General features: G+C 33.2%; 1 protein-coding gene across 3 annotated transcripts in view; it reads right to left on the reverse strand.

The window, feature by feature from the left end:
* The window catches only part of ZDHHC17 (zinc finger DHHC-type palmitoyltransferase 17), a 137,526-nt gene that overhangs the window by 68,685 nt on the left and 48,344 nt on the right, over positions 1-20,497 (reverse strand). For all 3 annotated transcript variants that reach the window (XM_054718828.1, XM_054718829.1, XM_054718830.1), the window contains exons 7-10: positions 20,085-20,247; positions 13,036-13,161; positions 2,018-2,160; positions 617-719 (exon numbers count right to left, since the gene is read on the reverse strand). In XM_054718828.1, coding sequence (XP_054574803.1) covers positions 617-719; positions 2,018-2,160; positions 13,036-13,161; positions 20,085-20,247 — 535 coding nt within the window. The remainder of the gene's footprint in view (positions 1-616; positions 720-2,017; positions 2,161-13,035; positions 13,162-20,084; positions 20,248-20,497) is intronic.

Here is a 20,497-nt window from a genome sequence, read left to right on the forward strand (position 1 = left end):
AGTTAGCAAATATTTGAAGATGTAGCATTACATGCTTTTCATGAAGCAAAAGAGAAAATTAACTGTTAGCTACCATAGCAAAAGTAAGTTGTGAAATTAAGAAAATATTTAGAGAAAATAGCTTGATATTAAAACATAAAAATCACAGTTTAAAAGAGAGGTTTAGAATATGTGTTATAGAATCAGATAAGTACATGTTTTTATACCAGAGACTAGCTGTGTGGCCTTGGTCAAGGACAACAGCCTAACCTAGTTAAGCCTAAATTTTCTCATCTATAAATTGGAGATAACAATACTAATGTACAGGATGTGTATTAAATGATACAAAGTATTTAAGAAAATGCCCTTTAAACATACAATAAATGGTAGCTATTATTATTATTACTGATGTTATTAAGAGCAATTTTCAAAAGCAATCTATTCAATATGTAATATGTAACATTTTAAAAACAATATTTATATACTTATTGTTCTAGAAATACTGTTCATACTTATTTTTCTAGAAATAGTTTACTGTTAATTGTGAGTAGTTCAGTCCTAATGTTAAATTATTATAAAACAATTATTTAAATAACAAACAAAAATTTCTTAGATATGGCCTTTATAACCAAAGGATATCATTCCAAAACCAGAAGAACCACGTCACATACATCCAGAATTTGGTTGCCAAATATATTCCAAGGGGCAATGCACTATGCATTGAATGATCAAAAAAGGATCTGTAAAACATAAGTTTTATAAAATTTGAGCTCTATATTTCATTGTGAAAATGAATATTTACATATTTAAATGAAAATTACACACTTTTCACATAATAAACTCAGGTTAACCAAAATCCAGAAGTCCAGGATGCTTAAATTCCAAGACTGTTTTCATAGTAATCAATAATAAATTACTTAAATCTGAATGACTCAGCAAGATTTTGAAGCTCCTTTTGATTCACCAAGAGTTTAAAATTATATTCCATTACTTTTCAATTTTAATATTTCAGTGTACTCCTACACTCTTAATAAAAAATTCAACTTTATCATTCAGCATTATTCACTAATGATGGGTTATAATTTGACAAAGAAGTACAAAGCAATCCTAAAGTTTTTCTCTGTATTTCATCTTTATTTCTCCTAATCTATATACTCCTGTTAAGTCTTCACCACATCTTTTCAAGTAGAATGAACTACTAATTCAGTAAAACTGAAGGTCATTATTTATAGCATTTAGAATTCAGGAAAAATAAGTATTAATAAATTTCATCAAACCTAAGCAGGGTCAATCATCCATGTAGGCTAAATAGAAAATTGTGGTGAATTCCTGTTTATAAAGGCCCTCAAAGCTCCAAAAAACACTTAAATGTGATTAATTACCTAGAAGTAAGCCTATTCCTAAGAGTTAACACATTAGTGTATTACTAGTCATTCTCATCTCTGTGTAAATTATTTGCAGAACTCTTTTTGAAATTCAGGGAAAAACAAAGTACTAAAGGAATGAATGGAAGGTGGGAAGTTTTGGATCACAGACTAGTGATTGATTGCTGGATGGGCATGAAGGCAATCTCTAAGGACAGAAGAAAAAGAAATTATCACAATATTTAAAGAAAAAATAGGCAGAAAATAATAATAATAAAAAATTGAGCTTGCTTCAGATGATTTTACCTTGCTACTAAAATTAAACCTCTTTTTTGCATATTGCCTATGACCAAAGAAAATATCATTCCTATGGCAAGGTAAGTTCAAGCATTATAATAATCTAGAAAGAAGCAATATGTATATTACATTTAGAGTTCAACAAACTCAAGTCCACTTTTATTGAAATGTTTAATAGCCTTAAGAATTAATGCTAGACAACACTATTAAAATTTTTAAATATTTCACATATAAATTTGCCAAAATTCTTTAACATTAAGATCAAACATGTTACAGAAAGGCAATTTTCTGAACATACAAAACATTAATTTTATATAGCAGGATCCAAATTATAATCTTACACTTATAGTTAAGATATAGTTAAAAACGACACTTACTTTGAAAGAAACTGTACTGTAGCCCAAACACCACCATACATCAGCCCTTTAATGAGCCAGGAATCGATATTTAGGTCTGCTATAAACCCAACCAGCCAAATAACTAGGAAAGGAGTTCCTAGCATTACTTTCTGCCGAAATTCCTGTAAAGAAAAAAAACAAAACAAAAAACAATTAGAAAGTTTTTAATGTTTTAAGTAACCTCAATATGAACCATTGTTACCTTTGTAAAAACATGCAACAAGAGAGTGAACTGATTCATTCAAATATGCTTACTATATGCAGGTATTATTCAAGGTGCTGGTCTCTGTCTTCTGGAAACAGGCAATACACAAATAATTTAAAAGTACTTGGTTAAAATTGTGGAAAATGAGAATAGAAGTTATAGGAGTGAGTCTAGATAGTCAGATATAGAAGAGAGCAGTACCACCTGCTAACACATGAACAGGCTAGAAATAGTTCATGACAAATACCACCCCATTTTACCAGGGGCATTGATAACTAGAGACAAGGACAATCGGAATGACTAATGATCGAAGAACTATAGAAAATAAGGAAACTGAGGATGCTTAGCCTGGAGAAGGCATTTTGGATGATACATATAAACAGCATATCAAAACCTTAAAATTAGATACAGTACAAAATTAAACAATCTACAGGGTACCAGAATCCATAGAATGGAGATTATGTGCCTCTGAAAACATTTAAAAGCCAAGTGCTTAATACTCCAGAGGTAGTTCTATTTCATTTTTATACTGGTTGGGTTATTAGAAAGTCCACTCTAACAACCTATTTCCTTATAACATCTCCACAATAGTATCTTCAGAGCAACACTGCCTCTTCCACATAACAGCCCTTTCACAAACTTACAAGCCTCTATCAAGTTTCTTGAATTACAAAATTATATATTTTTTCAAATAAATGGCCATGTTTTCCCCAATTCAACCATTTCTGAACTAAATGTGTAATTTTAACTTAAATTAATAATTAAACATATCAACTCTAAGAGTTTAATTTTATGTTGTAGTAAAATAAGTAATACTTGCATTTTTTTTTCATCTCTAATATTTTGAATTTTATATCAAGACACTAGAGGCCCAGTGCATGAAAATTCATGCACTGGAGGGGGGCGTCCCTCAGCCTGGCCTGCGCCCTCTCACAGTCCGGGAGCCCTCAGGGGTGGGAGGCAACCTGGCGGTCAGGAGAAGGCAATGCCCCCATCACACCTCTGCTGCTGCCAACTGCCAGCAGCGCAAGCCTCGGCGGGCCCTGGTTACCTGAGCCTCAGGCTGGCCCTGGGCGGCTAGGGGGCTGAGGGGACTGGGGGACTCCGGAGGCAGGCGTCCGGACACTGCGCGCCTGCCTCCCTGGCGCGGCCGAGGGGACTGGGAGCCACCATCTTGTGGCTGTGGGCGCCGCCAACTTTGTGAGGGCGTGACAGTCAATCAGCATATTGCCTCTTTATTAGATAGGATTAGAGAAGATTTATAATTAAAGGAAAGAACCTATAGGTAAGGGGGTAGTTATTGGTGGGAGAGAAGGTGGATATGTGTCATTTGAAAAAGTCTGGTATAAAATTTTCTGTAATTTGGCTTGTTTTTAGTCAAGATACTTGTTTTCCTTCAGCAATGACCACATTTCTTCATTAAAAAATAAGATACAATTCACATATAGTAAAATTCACCTTTTCTGCATAGTTCTCTGAATTTTGATTAACATACACAGTTGTGTAATTAGCTCAAAAATCAAGAAACAGCATAGTTCTATCAACTCCACAAATACCCTGCAGCCACAGGCCCTGCCCCTGGCAAACACTAATCTGATTTCTGTTCCTAAATTTTTTTCCTTTGCAGGAATGCCATATATATATAAACTAGAAGCCCAGTGCACGAAATCATGCACGGGAGGGTGGTCACCCCAGCCCAGCCTGCACCCTCTCTAAGCTGGGACCCCTCAGGGGATGTCCAACTGCCTGGGGATTGGGCTTAAACTGGCACTTGGACATCCCTCTCACAATCCAGGACTCCTGGCTCCTAACTGCTCACCTGCATGCCTGCCTGATCATTCTTAACGGCCCCCCTCCCAGCTTGATCACCCATAACCACCTCTGCCTGCCAGCCTGGTCGCCCCTAACTGCCCCCTGCAGGCCTGGTTGCCCCTCACTGCCCCCCTACTGGCCTGGTTGCCCCCAACTGTCCCCTGCCGGCCTGGTCACCCCCAACTGCCCCTCCTGCCGGCCTGGTTGCCCTTCAATTGTCCCCCTGCTGGCCTGGTCACTCCCAACTGCCCCCCCCCCCGGCTGGCCTGGTCATTCCCAACTGCGCCCCCGCCAGCCAGGTCATCCCCAACTGCCCCCCCTGCCAGGCCAGTCTGGTCGCCCAACGCAGCCTGCTGTTCAGTCGTTTGGTCATCCCTCACTAACCCCCTGCTGGCCTTGTCGCCCCACGCAGCCTGTGTTTGGTCATCATCCAGTTGTTTTGGTCATGATGGCCCCTGGCTTTTTATATATTAGGACTAGCTTTCCCGTTGCAGGAAAAATCCTGCAATAGGATTTCCTGCTGCACTCTATCCCGCCTCCATTCCTCCCTTGTCGTCCGCCTCACCTTCTCCTCCAGCCCGCCTGCGTTTCCCTTCGCCCCCGGCCCCGCCTCCGCCCCGCCCTTCTCCTCCCCCCCCCTCGGCTTGCTTGTTTCTTCGAAGCTTTACTCCCTTCTGCAGCTCTTGGCTTCTTTGGACGCTGTCTTGATATGCAAATTAGCCGCCAGCTTTGTTGGGGTAATTTGCATACTTGTCCTGATTGGTTGGTGGGTGTGGCTTGGCTGGTGGGCGTGGCTTAGGTGTAGTGAAGGTGCGGTCAATTTGCATATTTGTCTATTATTAGATTAGATGGAATGATACTGAATGCAAACATTTAAGTCTGGCTTCTTTTACTTCAAGAATGCATTTGATATTCATCCATGTTGTTGTGTTTATCAGTATTCAGTTCCTTTTTAATGGTGAGTAGTATTCCATTACAGGATTTATCTGTTTTTTTATCCATTCCTCCGTGAAGGAATTAGGGTTGTTTCCAGTTTTGATGATTGTGAATAAAGACACCATAAACATTTACATACAGGTTTTTGTGTAACATAAGTGCATTTTCGTGGTTAAACACCTATGCATGGGATTTCTAGATTTTTTAAAAACTATCACATAACATACACAATATAAATGTATAATAGTGATACACTATTTTTATAGATATGAGAAGTCTATTTTCTCTTATATTTTATTATGAAATTTTTCAAATATAAAGTAAATTTGAAATAATTTTGTACTGAATACCTGCATGTCTACCACCTAGCTTCTACAATTCAGTAATCTATTTTTTAACTAAACTTTTTATTTTGAATAACTGTAGATTAACATTCAGTTGTAATAAATAATACAGATAGATCCCAAGTAACCTTTAACCAGGTTCCCCTAATGACTAACATCTTGCAAAACAGTAAAGTAGTATCACAACCAAGACAGTGACATCAATACAGCTAATGTACAGAATATTTCTATCACTATAAGGATTCCTCATGTTGTCCTTTTACAGCCTCCTCCAACCCTATCCTCACCCCCATAATTAACCTCAGGCAACCACTAATCTGTTCTACATTTCTATAATTTTGTCATGTCAAGAATTTTATATAAATGGTACATAACCTTATAGAATTGGCTTTTTCATTCAACATAATTCTTTGGAAATTCATCCATGTTATTGTATGTATCATTAGTTCATTTCTTTTTATCACTGAGGAATATACCATGGTATAAATACACCATGGTTTCTTGAACTATTTACCCATTAAAGGACTTTGGGGTTGCTTCCAATTTGGGGCTATTATGAATAAAACTGCTATAAACATTCACATACAGGTTTCTATGTGAACCCAAGTTTTCATTTCTTTGGGATAAATAACTAAGAGTGAAGTTTCTGCATTCCATGATAATTGCATCTGAAGTTTTAAAAAAAACAACACACACAAAACTGCCAAACTTTTCTCCAAACATTTCCACCATCAATGTTTGAGGGATCTGATCCCTCTGCATCCTCACCAGCATTTGGGGATTTTACAACTTTTTAGTTATTCTAATAGGTATATGAAAGTAAGTTGCTGTGCTTTTACTTTGCATTTCCCTAATGACTAATGATGTTGAACATCTTTTCATGTACTTATCTGCCATTTTTATATCTTTGGTAAAATAATTCTTCATGTCCTAAGACCATTTTCTAACTTGATTTTTTACTTTTGAGTTTTGAAAGTTCTTTATATATTCTAAAAACTAGTTCATTAGATATGTGTCTTGCAAATACTTTTCTCCAGTCTGTAGTATGTCTTTTCATCCTAATAACAGTGTGTCTTGTAGAACTATAGTTTTTAATTTTGACAAAGTCCAAATGATCAATTTTACTTTTATGGATCATGCTTTTTCTGTCAATTCTAACTCTTTGCGTAGTCCTAGATTCTGATTATTTTTCTGGGTTTTTTTCCTAAAACTTTTATAGTTTTATGTTTTACATTTAATTATGTGAACTATTTTATTTTTTATATGATGTAAAATTTGAGTAAGGTTTTACTTATTTACTCACCTATGCATATCCAAAAGATCCAGCATTATTTGCTGAAAAGGTTATCTTTCCTCAATTGAATTGCTATTGTACTTCTGTCAATATCTTGATGGCTCTATTTCTGGACTCTATTCTGGGCCACTGACCTGTGAGTTTATTTTTTCCAGCAAAAAAATAGCTATATGTTGACAATAGCAAAATATTGCTAGAATTTTTATTTAATTGCAATGAATCTGTATATCAATTTTGGGAAAACTGACATTTATTATGCTGAGTCTTCCAATTCATGAACACAGTATATCTTTCCATTTATTTATATCATCTTTGATTTCTTTCATTGGCATTTTAAAAATTTCAGTACATAAGTATATTACACATTTGTTTGTATTTACACCTAAATATTTAAATTTTAGGGTTTCTTTAGAAATCCTAAATAGTACTTTATTTTTTAAATTTTGGTACCTACATATTTATTCCAAGTGTATAGAAATAAAACAGATTTTTAAATATATTTACCTTATATCCTTTGATCTCGCTGAATTCATTTATTAGTTTTAGAAGTTTGACAGATTCCTTGGGATTTTCTATGTAGACAATCATGTCAACCACAAATAGGGACAATTTTACTATTTTTTCCTTTCTGATCTATATGGCTTTTAATTTCCTTTTCTTTCTTTATATCACTAGCTAGAATTTCCAGTACTATGATGAATAAGAGCAGTAAGAGAGATATCTTTGCCTTGTTCTTGATCTCGGGAAAAGCACTCAATCTTTTACCATCAAGTACAATGTTAAAGGTTTTTTATATGTTCTTTATAAAGTTCAAGAAATTCTCCTCTATTCCTATTTTTCTCAGAGTTTCATCATGAATGGACATTAATTTTATTGAATACTTTTTGGCTGATACAATCATAAAATTTTTTTTAATATATTTTATTGATTTTTTTACAGAGGAAGGGAGAGGGATAGAGAGCTAGAAACATCGATGAGAGAGAAACATCAACCAGCTGCCTCCTGCACACCCCCTACCGGGGATGTGCCCGCAACCAATGTACATGCCCTTGACCAGAATCAAACCTGGGACCTTTCAGTCCGCAGACCGACTCTCTATCCACTGAGCCAAACCGGTTTTGGCAAAATTTTTCTTTTTTAATTTGTTAATAAGGCAGAGTATATTAAATAATCTTTGAATATTTATTCCAGCCCTTGCATTCATAAACCCCATTTAGTCATGGTGCATAATTTTCCTTATATATTGCTGACTTATATTTATTAATATTTTATTAAGGAGTTTTGAGTATATTCATGAAGGATGTTGGTCTATAGTTTTCTTTTTTTGTACTGTCTTTGTCTGGTTTTGGTTCCAGGGAAACATTGTTTCCATTCTGTTATTTCCACATACAAGCAACATAACAATATTCATACATGTGAAGTGAGTTTCTTATAAACAGAGCATATAGTAGAGTCATACTTTATAATCCACACTGCCAATATCTGTCTTCTACTGGCTATATTTAGACCATTTACATTTAATGTAATAATATGTTCCGGTTTAAGTCTATAATTTTATGTTTTGTTTTCTGTTCTCTGTTTTTTGTTCTATTTTCTTTTTCCTGCCTTCTTTTGGGTTATTGGAAAGTTTTTTAGAGTTCTATTTTCACGATCTACAGTGTTTGTAAGTATAGCTTTTTTAGTGGTTACTCTAAATATTACATTTTATAAACATAACTTATCACAGTGTACTCGTCTTCATTTTACCAGTTCAAGTGACGCTTACCTCCCCTTATGTCCTTCTAACCTCATTTATGTTATAAATTATCTCAAATATATTCTCTACATACATTTAGAGTCACATCAAACAGCATAATTTTTGCTTCAACTGTCAAGCAAAATTTAGAAGACTTAAGAAGGAAAATCTACCATATTTACCCATAATTTTGCTTACCATAATCTTAATGTTAAGATTCTTGATTTTATTTCTTTTGTTTAGAGAACTTTTCTTAGCCATTCTTTTAGAATAAGTTCTGCTGGTGACAAATTCTCTTAGTTTTTCTTTATCTGAGAATGTGTTGATTTTCTTTTATTCCTAACAGATATTTTCCACTGTATGGGATGCTGGGGTTGATAGTTCTTTCCATTCAGCACTTGAAAAATGTGTCAGTTCCATCTGAGCTCTATGGCTTCTGATGAGAAAGAAATCCAGTCATTTGAATTGTGTTGCCCCTATTGGTAAAGGGATTTTAAGTTCTTTATTTTTTCCAGAAGACTGACTATGATATGTTTGGTGAGGATTTCTTTGTGTTTATTCTCTTTAGGATTTGTTCTGCTTCTTAATCTGTAGTTCTGTCTTTTGTCAAATTGGAGAAATTTTTGTCCATTATATCTTTGAGTACTTTTTCAGCTTCACCCTCTTTCTTCTGTTCTTCTGGGACTCCAATCATATTAATGCTAGATATTCTGTTATAACCACAGTTCCCTAAGACTCTGTTCTTTTTTTTTTTTTCCAATTTATTTCCTTTTGTTGTTCAAAATGGGTACTTTTTATTGTTCCATCTTAAAGGTCACTGATTCTTTCTTCTATCCCCTAAAATTTGCTGTTGAGCCCATCCAATGAGTTGTTTTTTGTTTTTAATTTTGGTTACTGTAATTTTCAGTTTAAAAATTTTTTATTTGGTTTTTCTTTATATTCTATTTCTGTATTTCTATTTCTATGCTGAAACTTCAATTTCCATTTGTTTTAAGCATGTTCATAGCTACTTGGTGAAGCCTTTCTATGACAGCTACTTTAAAATCTCTTATCAGATAATTTTAACATCTCTCATATTGTTGGCATCTATTGATTCTTTTTTCATTGTTTTAGATCTTCTTGGCTTTTAGCATGATGAGTAATTTTCAACTAAAACTTAGACATATTGAGTATTGTGAGATACTAGATCTTACTTAAACCTTTTATTTTAGATGGATTCCTCTGATGTAGGTTGGGAGGAGAGTGAGGACTTTCTCATTCCTGCCAGGTGGGGTGGAAGTCCAGGATTCTTGCTTGGCCTCTACAGGGCTCTTCATTACTGCTGAGCAAAGCTGGAACTTGTAGGCCTCCAATGAACCACTATTGATGAAGCATAGTAATTCCTCCTTTGGAAAACTGCTGTTTGAACTACTGTGTTATTCTTAGACAGTCTCTTATTCTGTAGGTCAACTCTGTTGTTTTTAGATAATCCCTTATTCTGTAAAATAACTGTTTTAGTTTGAATAATAGAAAAAGATAAAAACTTAGCTGTCTGACCTTGTAAGCTAGCCATCTGACATAACAGACTAATACTGATACTGATAATTCCCATATTCTTATGCCAAGTATTAGTTCATTATGTATTCAAGGTTACAAACTGTCTGTGACAATAACCTACACAGAGCTCTTTGTGAAATCTGCAGACAAAGAAGCTCAAAAGGTATAAAAATGGGAAACTTCTTCTATGTCAGGGCTCAGAAATTTGGGAAACACCTCCCTCTGGGCCCTCGTGAATAAAGACTCCTAATTAATTGGCCCATTAAGGTGTCTCGTATCTATCTCGCTGATTTACGATATAACACTGATACCTCCCTGGCTAGGAGAGTTAGGTGTGCCTCATTACTATTTCCTATGTGTTCTCCACTGATACAGCAGGGGATGGAACGTCATTCATAGCCAGTGGGAATGAAAGTCCCAACTGTCTACTCAGCCTTTTTCTGACACCAACCCTGGAGAGAAGTTGGAGCACCTCATTATAGCCTGGTGCTCTGTAGTCCTGGCTACATTATAGTCCTGGACTTTGCTGTGTGAGTCAGGGTGGGGCCACAGTATTTTCTGTAGTGTTTGGATATAGTAGAAAGTTATTTTCTAAAAGCTTCTAAAATTTTTCTTTTTTTCCTTCTTTTTTTTGGTCCTTTGAAAAGAGAACTGACTTTTTTGTTGCAAGCTTTTTTGTCTGCACCCATTCATGATTCTAGGCTGTTGGCTTTGTCAATTCCTCTTCTGGGATACTGGTATATGAGGCAAAAATAAACAAACAAAAGAAAACACAGGGAACTCAACACCATGTTATTCTTTGGGGCCTGAGTTCCCTAGCCATTTTGCCACATTCTCTCCATCTTCCACAGTCTTTTTACATTTATTTTGTAAATAATGTCCAGGTTTTTTAGTTACTTAGAGGGAGAAATAGGGAAAAGTACACGTCCTTCATATTCAAAAAACCATGTACTTCATATTCCCGGGTTTATTTTCACATTATCAATAAACAACATTAAAAAAGAAGATATTGTGAGATATCCACTGTAAACAAAAGGGATCATAGATTTTTAAATGTGCAGAAATACTAATTTAGAGATTTTCATCTAACTTTTCATTAAGCAAGTTAATAAATCTGCCTGTCTAAAATTTTCTCACTTTAAAAACCCAAGTTCTAAAATCAAAATTCCTTCCATATCTAATTGTCCATTAGCACTGTCCAAAAAAAAATCTTTTTCCCTTTTGGAATGACATATTTTGGTATATACTATTGAATCCTAGGTCTTACTGTCTTCTTATTTAGTTTTAAATACAGAATATACTTTAAAGACTAACAAATAAAGTCATGATCATGATTTACATTTCTCTAATTTGAGATGGAAAAAGAATAGTCTACATAATTACAAGTACTTAATTCCACAAAGCCCCTAATCATCTATTTTTATCTAGTAACCTTTTTAAAAAGGTAAGATATTTAAGGCTACTAAGTCAAAACAAAACAAAAAAACACAGTAATACTTGACTTCTGAACTAATCACAATAATATATAAATGTTAGTAAAACTGTGCTAAACTTTTTAATGGAACTCTTTTTTTAAAACAGATCATGTTCAAACCTGATATATAGTTCATTATTGCTGTAAATAACTTTACATGTTAATGAATATCTAGAATTTACAATGTCATTTTCATCTGACAATGTATTAAAAAAAACTTTAGAGTAGTTATACTAAACAAATGAAAGCATAAAGATTATGAGACATCCCAAAGTAATACAAGATACTTTAATTACTAGCCTAGTTATTATAAGACCATCAGCCATTTTCACTCTGCTGAGCAAAACTGCTCTAAATCCTAGAGGATAGAGCAACACCAAAGAAAATAAATAATAAACCATATTTATATCATAACTAATGGTGAAATAAGAGTTAACATAACTTGCAAAAATTGTTCATTATTCTCAACTATGGCATAGAAAATAGGCAAGTTTATAAACTATAAATTTAATTCTTCTGATGCCTAAATAATACACCAATGAACCTTTCAGCTCATTAAGGAAGTCTGAATTACAAGTAAATGAGGCATGCTTTCAAGTGTTTTTCCCTTTATTCCAAACTTGTCATTTTGTTCTGATAACAGACAGATCAATATTAAATTTACACAAATAGTTTTACCACTGGAACTACTTGAGGAAGACATGCATAAGATATGTATGCCATTCAAGTTTTGACTATTGACAAGTTAGCAAATACCTTGTCAATTGTTTAGGTATATAAAGAAATTGTCAATCAGCTATTTTTTAAGGGAAATTTTTAAGGAATACCAACTCTTTTGGAAAAATGTTCTTAATTTTGAAATCATATAATTACAAACGGGCAACTGAGCCAAAAGTCACACAGTTTATAATTAAAGGTACATGAAAGGTCTAAAATGGGATTTCCATAGAGAAGTGAAAAAATATGTTTCCTCTCTTTAAAAAAGGTTATAACATCACAAAAGATTGAATAGCTTAACTTAATTAGTGGTAGACTTGTGAGTAGTTAAAAAGATATGTATTGGGACTAAGATTTTTTTACAATTGATTACCATATTAACAAATGCACTTAAACAGGAAAAACTTTTATCAATTACTTAACTAAGGCCAGCTGAATCAATGAACTAAAATTTATGAGATTTAAACAATCTCACATATACCCTTCTTAATTATTAGATAACACAAATAGACCATCAGTCAAATAGGCAGAGCCTTGAGAAACTTTGCTATCTACCTTCATTGTATGCTGGGTGGAATATTTAAATATTATATCGGCCAATGTCAAAATTAAAGGCTGTAAATGCTCATGAGAAAAAAGTATGCTTGCCCTCACTGATTTGGCTCAATGGACAGAGCATCGACCTGCAGACTGAAGGGTCTCAGGTTGGATTCTGGTCAAGGGCATATGCCCTGGTTGCAGGCATCGAGATCCCCATATCCCCAGTAAGGGGCATGCAAGAGGCAGCTGATTAATGATTCTCCCTCATCATTGATGTTTCGCTCTCTCGCTCCCTCTCCCTTCCTTTCTGAAATCAATAAAAAATTTTTTTGAAAAAAGAAAGTATTCTTATGAATCTTACTAAAAAAGACTAGATATTTGAAAAATTTCTGTCATGAACTTACCTTATCAGCTTTCAGTTTTCTAAGGAAAGATGGATTATCATATCCTTTTGCTTGTCTTGCCTCTTGTAAATGGTTGATCATCCAGACATTTTTTCTCTGCTTTGCCAAATCAAGTGCTGATTCACCCTGATAATATAAGTGGAAGAAATTCATATTAATAATAAAAACAAAATATTTTAGTTACTAACTTTTAAAGCACATCCATAAAAATAAATTGACTGCATATTAGCTCATTACTGTTTTTATACTGGGCAGTCAACTACTAGAAGAATCTAAAAATCATTAAATACTACTTATGCTTTCCCATTCAAGGTACAATCAAAAAATGTATTTACTCATATAGATTCTATTTGTGCTTACATTTTGGCTTATATTAGAGAGCAAATCAAAAAGTAGGTATTTTAGTACCTGCTGGATCAGAGACTATCACACAGTTTATCAGTTATTTCATATTCATTAAAGGTTTCATTAGTAATAGTTATTGCTACATAACATCCTGCCATATTACCAAATTTTCAGAACTCTTTCAGTTTAATTTTAATGATGACAAAAGTCTGAAGATGAATACAGGAATAAAAAAAATCAATTTCTACTTCTACTACTGTTGTATTGCCATTCTTGATCACCTTAAATTCATTCATCCATAGAAATTTCCAAAGAGAATAAGATAAGAGCAGTAACCAAAAAGGAGTGAACCTCAAGTTATGAACTTGTAGTTCCCTTTTATCTCAAGAAAAAGAATGCCAAGGAATACAAGTGAACAGAACTAAAACGGTTTAAAGGAAGTAAGAAATAGCATCCCTAATTCTAGATCTATGATTCTTTATGCCTGTATTAATTTAAAATCTTCTCCTTTAAATTAACCAGACACCTATATATCTATTCTATTTAATAGTCTCCACTATTTATCTAGTACTTCAAGTATAAATGTGAAATTAAACATTTTCCAAATTTGACAAAATTTCAAGAATGTATCAATGAATATTTAAAATAACTTTATAAAGAAGAAAAAATATTAACATTTTAAAAACTATATGAAAATAAAGAAATAAGGAGCCTCGGGGTGCCTTACTTATGAGGGATGATTATCAAGTATGAAGTACAGTTTATTTTTTTAAAAACCTAAAAAATTTTAAAAAGCAAACAAAAAAAGAAACACACCACTACCACCAATAGCAACAACTATAACAACACCAAAATAACAACAGATAGCCCAACCAATCCTTTAATAAAAAGAGCAATTGTATTTAATTAGGAACAGGCTAATCTAGGTGGGTCTTCCACAAATAGGAATATTTACTTTTAAATATCTCCTTACCTATTCAAAGATTCTATCACCTAAATTGTCAGAACCAGCTAATTAATCCAAACTATAAAGATTACCTGAATAAAAGCAATCCCTTGGATAACAACTCCCAGAGAATATTCTGCAGTTGCCTCGGTCCAGCTGAGCATCCCTTCCACTAGAGGGCCATGTGACACCTAGGGATTGCCTAGATAAAAAGATGGAGGGAGCTTTAAGAAATCTTTCAACTACTCCTCTAGTCAACTGACTGCTTTTGTATAGTTCTTTTATTCAGCTGGTAAAATAAACAAGCAATTAATTTAAAGAACTGTATTAAAACCAGGGTTCCGAATCAAGTCTTTATTTGATCACTCCATGTGTTAGCTAAAATAGTAAACAATAACATCTTTTAAATGGAGTATTTATGGACAATGTGACATGTAATAAAAGAAATTCTTCAAGGATTTTGGTCAGATAAATAAACACTATGGAAGGTGGAGGGTTGGAAGATCATATTTTGCCTAAGTTAGATTGAATTTCATTATTAAAACGAAGGAAAATTCTTCCTTGGAGACCATCTAGGTCAGGTACTTAAAAGATAATAAAACTACTTTCTAAAAACAGTTTCTTACCTCATTTCAAGAAACTATATGAGTCTTCCAATATGTTCATTAACAAAGCTCAGTAATTTTACATTCTTCGAAAGCTAAAATTTATGTCCTTTGATCATGTTAGAAAAAAAAATTACAAATGCTTGGGCATTACTCCGAGATTGTTTTCTCAATACCCAATTCATCTATATTTATCTGCATAACCAAAAAGATGTGCAAGGGGGTAAAATATTTTTTTTAACTCACAAATGTGATGTTACCATAAGAAAGGATAACTACATAGGTCATTTAAAAAAAAAAATCTTAGTATTCACAAATAACTCCCCCCATTGTTATTACTTAAAATTCAAATTTATCCTATATAACTATTATCTAAGTTCTTAAATTTTTTTAAGTCATCAGATGAAAGCCTTTTAGAAAAGCTGAAATTTAATTTTTTAATAATAATTTCAGAGGTCCATGGATCCACCCTCTAATCAAAATTAAGAAGCTCTATTCTGGGGTATATGGCCTTTTCTAATCCTTTTAAGGATCAAAGTAGCCATTTTAAAGTTACCTACCATTTAATATTAATTGTCTCCAAAATAAGTTCTATCTTCTTTTGATAAAATAATCATTTGTTTATACATTAAAAGAATTGAATTCCTTAGTCAAATAACTAATTTACAAGAGTAAATACCTAGTTAATATAAAGACAGATTTCTAAGAAACTTAAGCTTTGCCTTATTTAGGAAATAGCTATTTTAGAAGAAGATCAGCTGATAGTTATATAACTATTATAACACAAAGTATAATTTATCATATTCTCTAAAGAATGTAACTTTTACTGGCTATTAAAGCCATATCCAGATTTGTATGCTACATCTTTTTGTCATAATTCATGATTAGTAACAAGCTCTTAAGACTTGAAATAAAAAATGTAAAAATATACAGGTATAAATCAACTTTACTTGTCAAATTCCTGGACAAAGAATCTTGGCTGTTTTTTGGGGTTTTTTAAATTAATAAACTTTTCCCTTTCAAACTTTGCAGCAATTTAAGTTTATTTAATTAGCTTGGCATTCCGCATAGGTAAAAGACACCACTCAAATTAAATATGAGTAAAGCAGAACCAATTCCTATCACCTTCACCCAGAAAAGTTTTCCTTCAGTCTTCACAACCTTAATATATCACAAGGCATTCAGTTATTCAAACAAAAATGTACCATCAATGCTATTTTCTTTCACCTTCATATCTAATCTACCTCTTCATTTCTACTCTATCATTTCCAAATCAACTCATTTATCACTATTTCTATTCCTACAATAATAAGCTAAACTAAATAATCTTTTGCCTGATTTACTGCAATAGCCTAACTGATCTTCATCCATCCCTTCCATTTTCTTAATTCTGATGCTATTCTTCCTACAGCAACTAAAGTAATCTTTTAAAAATATTTAAAACACAAAGATTATATAACCAGCTCTATATAACCAGCCTACATAAATCCTTCCTTTTGTTTCTCATGACTGAGAATACAATTCAAGCTCCTTATCATGGCCCTGTACAATCTGGCACCTGCTTCTCTCAGTGGCTTCACTCCCTTGTTCACTGCTATCGGTCAAGGCTATCGTTTTTGCACCTCCAACATGGCAAGCTAATTCCTGGCTTATTCATTATCCCTAGGCCTTGCACTTGCAGGTTCCTCTACATCAAGCATGTCAAACTCAAAGGCTAACACGGGCCAAATAAACAAGGTTTAAGTTTATGTGGACCGTAAAAAAAAAAAAAAGCTTCAATTCTCATAGAAACATAGGTTTATTTTGAAAAGTATAACATTAAAAAAAAGAAAAGAAAAAGAGCAATGATAAAATTAATGTTTACTTCCTGACACTTGGCATCTCTTCTCTGCTACTATCTTTCCTACTTCGGGGGAAATCCTGTTTGCAGTGATTCCTTTCAAAACTGACCCAAGGTGAATGTCAGTAATTCTGGATCTGACAGGAGACTTATTTCCTTTCATAACTGTAAATAACTGATCACACCTTTATATTGGCTGGGCCGCAAAAATATTCATTGTGAGCCGCATGCAACCCGTGGACCACGAGTTTGACATGCTTGGTCTACATGGTGAATTTTTCCCAAAATATCTTTGCATAAATGTGTCCTTTTCATCCGACAAGTTCACAGCAAATGTCATCTCCTCAGAGGCATTCACAAATCACTCTCACATGATGTGGTTCCCTCAGCCCTCATCACTCTACTCCATTTGCTTATGTGTACATGTGTGTTTAATTTACTATTACCTGTTCTCTCAATACAATGTAAATTCTGAGAGAATAGGGACTTCATCTCTCTTAAATACTGCGACTTCACAGCATTGAACATTGTTGAATGAATAAATGACTTCCATTAGGTGACTAGACTTCAGCATATTAGGAATGCCAGATTCCAGTAGAATAGGCCATCTGATACTTATTTTATCATTTTAATTACATAAAAAGTGCATTCTAAAACAAAAATCTACTTTTCCACCAGTGTAGATAAAACGATTATTTTTACTCGGAAAGTATAAATGTTCCCTGAGCAACTGAAGCAACTCCTTAGATTTTCTTTAAAAATAATGTCCCTCCAGAAACTATCAGGGAATTAATTACATTTAAAATATTCTTGTCAATAAATAACACTGATTATACATGTCAGATAAAATGAAATCTTCATAAAAAGAAAGTGACTAAAAAAAATACCATGACAAAGTTCTACAGGCACAATAATTATCTTAATTATTGACACTAGATTCTGCACAGTATTCACATGAACTGTACTAGTTAAGGAAGCTACATTCCATTTATCCTATCTTGGCACCAAATAATTCATGTGTCTGAACCTAGAAAATATTAAAAATATGAGGCTCAAACCTTTAAATATTTTCAAATATCTCTATTCTTACCATTACTTTTCTGTGTAAATTCATTATAGATTATTTCTCTTACTAAGACTATTCAAAAGCTTAAGCAATGGTTAATGTGGAGTGCAAGTGTTCACAATTTATTTTAAAAGACATTAAATTTACAAACCACACCTCAAATTCTTAAAAATCATAATCAAAGAGAAATTATCTAAAATTTTATATGAATAGAAAAGATATTTTTAAATGCTCAAAATATATACGTTACTAGTTTCAAATTCCATAATGGTGTAGTCATCTTGTCATAATTCCTTGGTATTACCACAATTTTAACATTGATATGGCTCTTGGCAGAATATATGAAGATTCACTATTTGCCATATTGAATCTGGTTCTATCTTTTCAATAATATAACACTAAAAATCTTAAAATGTATTCTGGAGGCATAATTATTCTAGGAATGACTGGTAGCAAATAAAAAGAAAGAATAAAAATAGCACTCTAAAACAATTCAGGTTATAAAATACAAGGTAATCTCACTGGTTTTTTCTTATAGGGATATTGGTCAGATTTAGCCAAACTCCTCCTTCCTTATACTTTAGGTCTTAATCCCTAACTTACTAATTACAGTGTTATGAACATTTCAGAGTTTCCTATTTAAAAATGTATAGAAAAGCAAAAATTTCTCCCTATAATTTCAGAGTAGCAGAGAAGCATATTACCTAAGTCATGAAAACTAACAGTAAAGCTAAAACTACACAAATCATCATCATTCAGTCAGTCACCAAATATTTAAGGGTGCCAATCATGCGTCAGGCACTATGACATGTTAACTTGCAGACAAGACTGCTCTTATCACTTTGGGTAGGAACAAGAAGACTTTATTTTTATTTTTCTTAATGAGATAAAGAAATTTTTTTTAATTTCTTAGTTTCCAATATGTGATATTTACTTTTAAATATTTTTAATTAGACTTATTTCTAAATATTGGTTATATTAACTACATTAGGCATCTTATATCTAGTCTAAGCTATTTCATTTTAGTAGTTTAAGCTTCACTTTTTAGAGTAATACAAGAATCCTAGGGGTATAGCTCAATGGTAGAGCATTTGACTGTAGAGTAATACAAGAGAAACATAAATAGATGCCCTGATCCAGCAGGAGATAACCTACTTTTTGATTGCCATTTCATATTATTATGTGCTTGAACCCTTTTCATATTTAATTACCACATATCCCTTAGAAATTTTAAAAAAATGACTCAGAAAATACTATGGTATAGTCAAAATTAAAGAACATCTGTCATTGACACAAAGTTATTTATGAATACACATTACTAAAAGATGATGTTTAAAAGTTTAGCCCGCCTAGTGTGGCTCAGTAGTTGAGCATCAACCCATGAACCAAGAGGTCCCTGATTTAATTCCCGGTCAGGGCACATGCCCAGGTTGCGGGCTTGATCCCCAATAGGGGTACGCAGGAGGCAGCCAATCGATGATGTTTCTTCTCTCATGAATGTTTCTAGGTCTCTAGCCTTCTCTTGCTCTCTCTAAAAGCAATAAAAACATTTAAAAATATAAAAGTTTAAAGTCATTTCACAGAAAGAATCTGTTGCTAAAAAACAAGGTAGATCCTTAAGCCTTAAAAATGAGAATGGTTACCCAAAATTTAAGACTACCAAAAGAACGTTCTTACAAATATCCATAAAATATCTATAAATTTCAAAATGCTCAGAGTATAAATGGTAATTGAGCTTTGCTTAGATAATTTTGTGTACTTTTCCTGGATTAGTCCAGCATCTGGAGCAGAGAGATTCTCTTTATAAACATCACAAAGGTGTTTATCAAATTTAAAGGTCTTGACCTTTAACAAAAAAGACAATAAATGACCTAATCAAGGAACTACTAAAAGTTATTATGGGTAATGTGGTTTAAGTATAAACTTGTGATTCTCTGTAATGATTTTCTTAAAGAAACCAAACACTACTCCCTTCAGCTATAAAAATACAGATTATATAATTTAATTTCCAAAAGTAATAAGAATTCACTAATGAAAAAGGCACCAAAATCTGAAAATTACTTCAATACTAAAAGATGAAAGTTAATAAACCAGTCTTTCAAAAAAAATTTCTTGCACGAAGGCAAATAGTTGAGCTTAAATAAGTTTCTTCCATCTTTGACAGTTTGTGAAAAAACCTGGTTTATTGAGAAATTTGTTTCTTATAACCACATTTCACATAGCATAATAAATACATAATATTTTTACCTTGATATTCTGGGCATCAACATTAGCTCCAGCTTCCAGAAGAAGACTAATGACTGTGGTATTCCCTGCTAGTACTGACCAATGCAAAGCAGTGTTTTTGTGATACTTGTCACCAAGGTTAACTGAAACATTGAATGTTAAAAGCAATCTAGTTGGATCCACACTGAAAAGGAAAAAAAAACAACAACAACAACAACCCTAATTTCAATTATAGAAATCATTACAGATACTAAACTGACTGTGTTTGTATTCGCATTCCATCTTGGAACACTTCTAATCTAACCTATACTCAACAACTTTATAATCACAAATGAGAGAACATTTTAATATGAAGTATTAAGTATGTGAAATGCTATATAAAGTAATATAGTTCTAAGATAGAACATACTTGGTTCTGATATTGTCTTTTTTTG

Source organism: Eptesicus fuscus, chromosome 7 (genome assembly GCF_027574615.1).
Source record: "Eptesicus fuscus isolate TK198812 chromosome 7, DD_ASM_mEF_20220401, whole genome shotgun sequence".
NCBI lineage: Eukaryota > Metazoa > Chordata > Mammalia > Chiroptera > Vespertilionidae > Eptesicus > Eptesicus fuscus.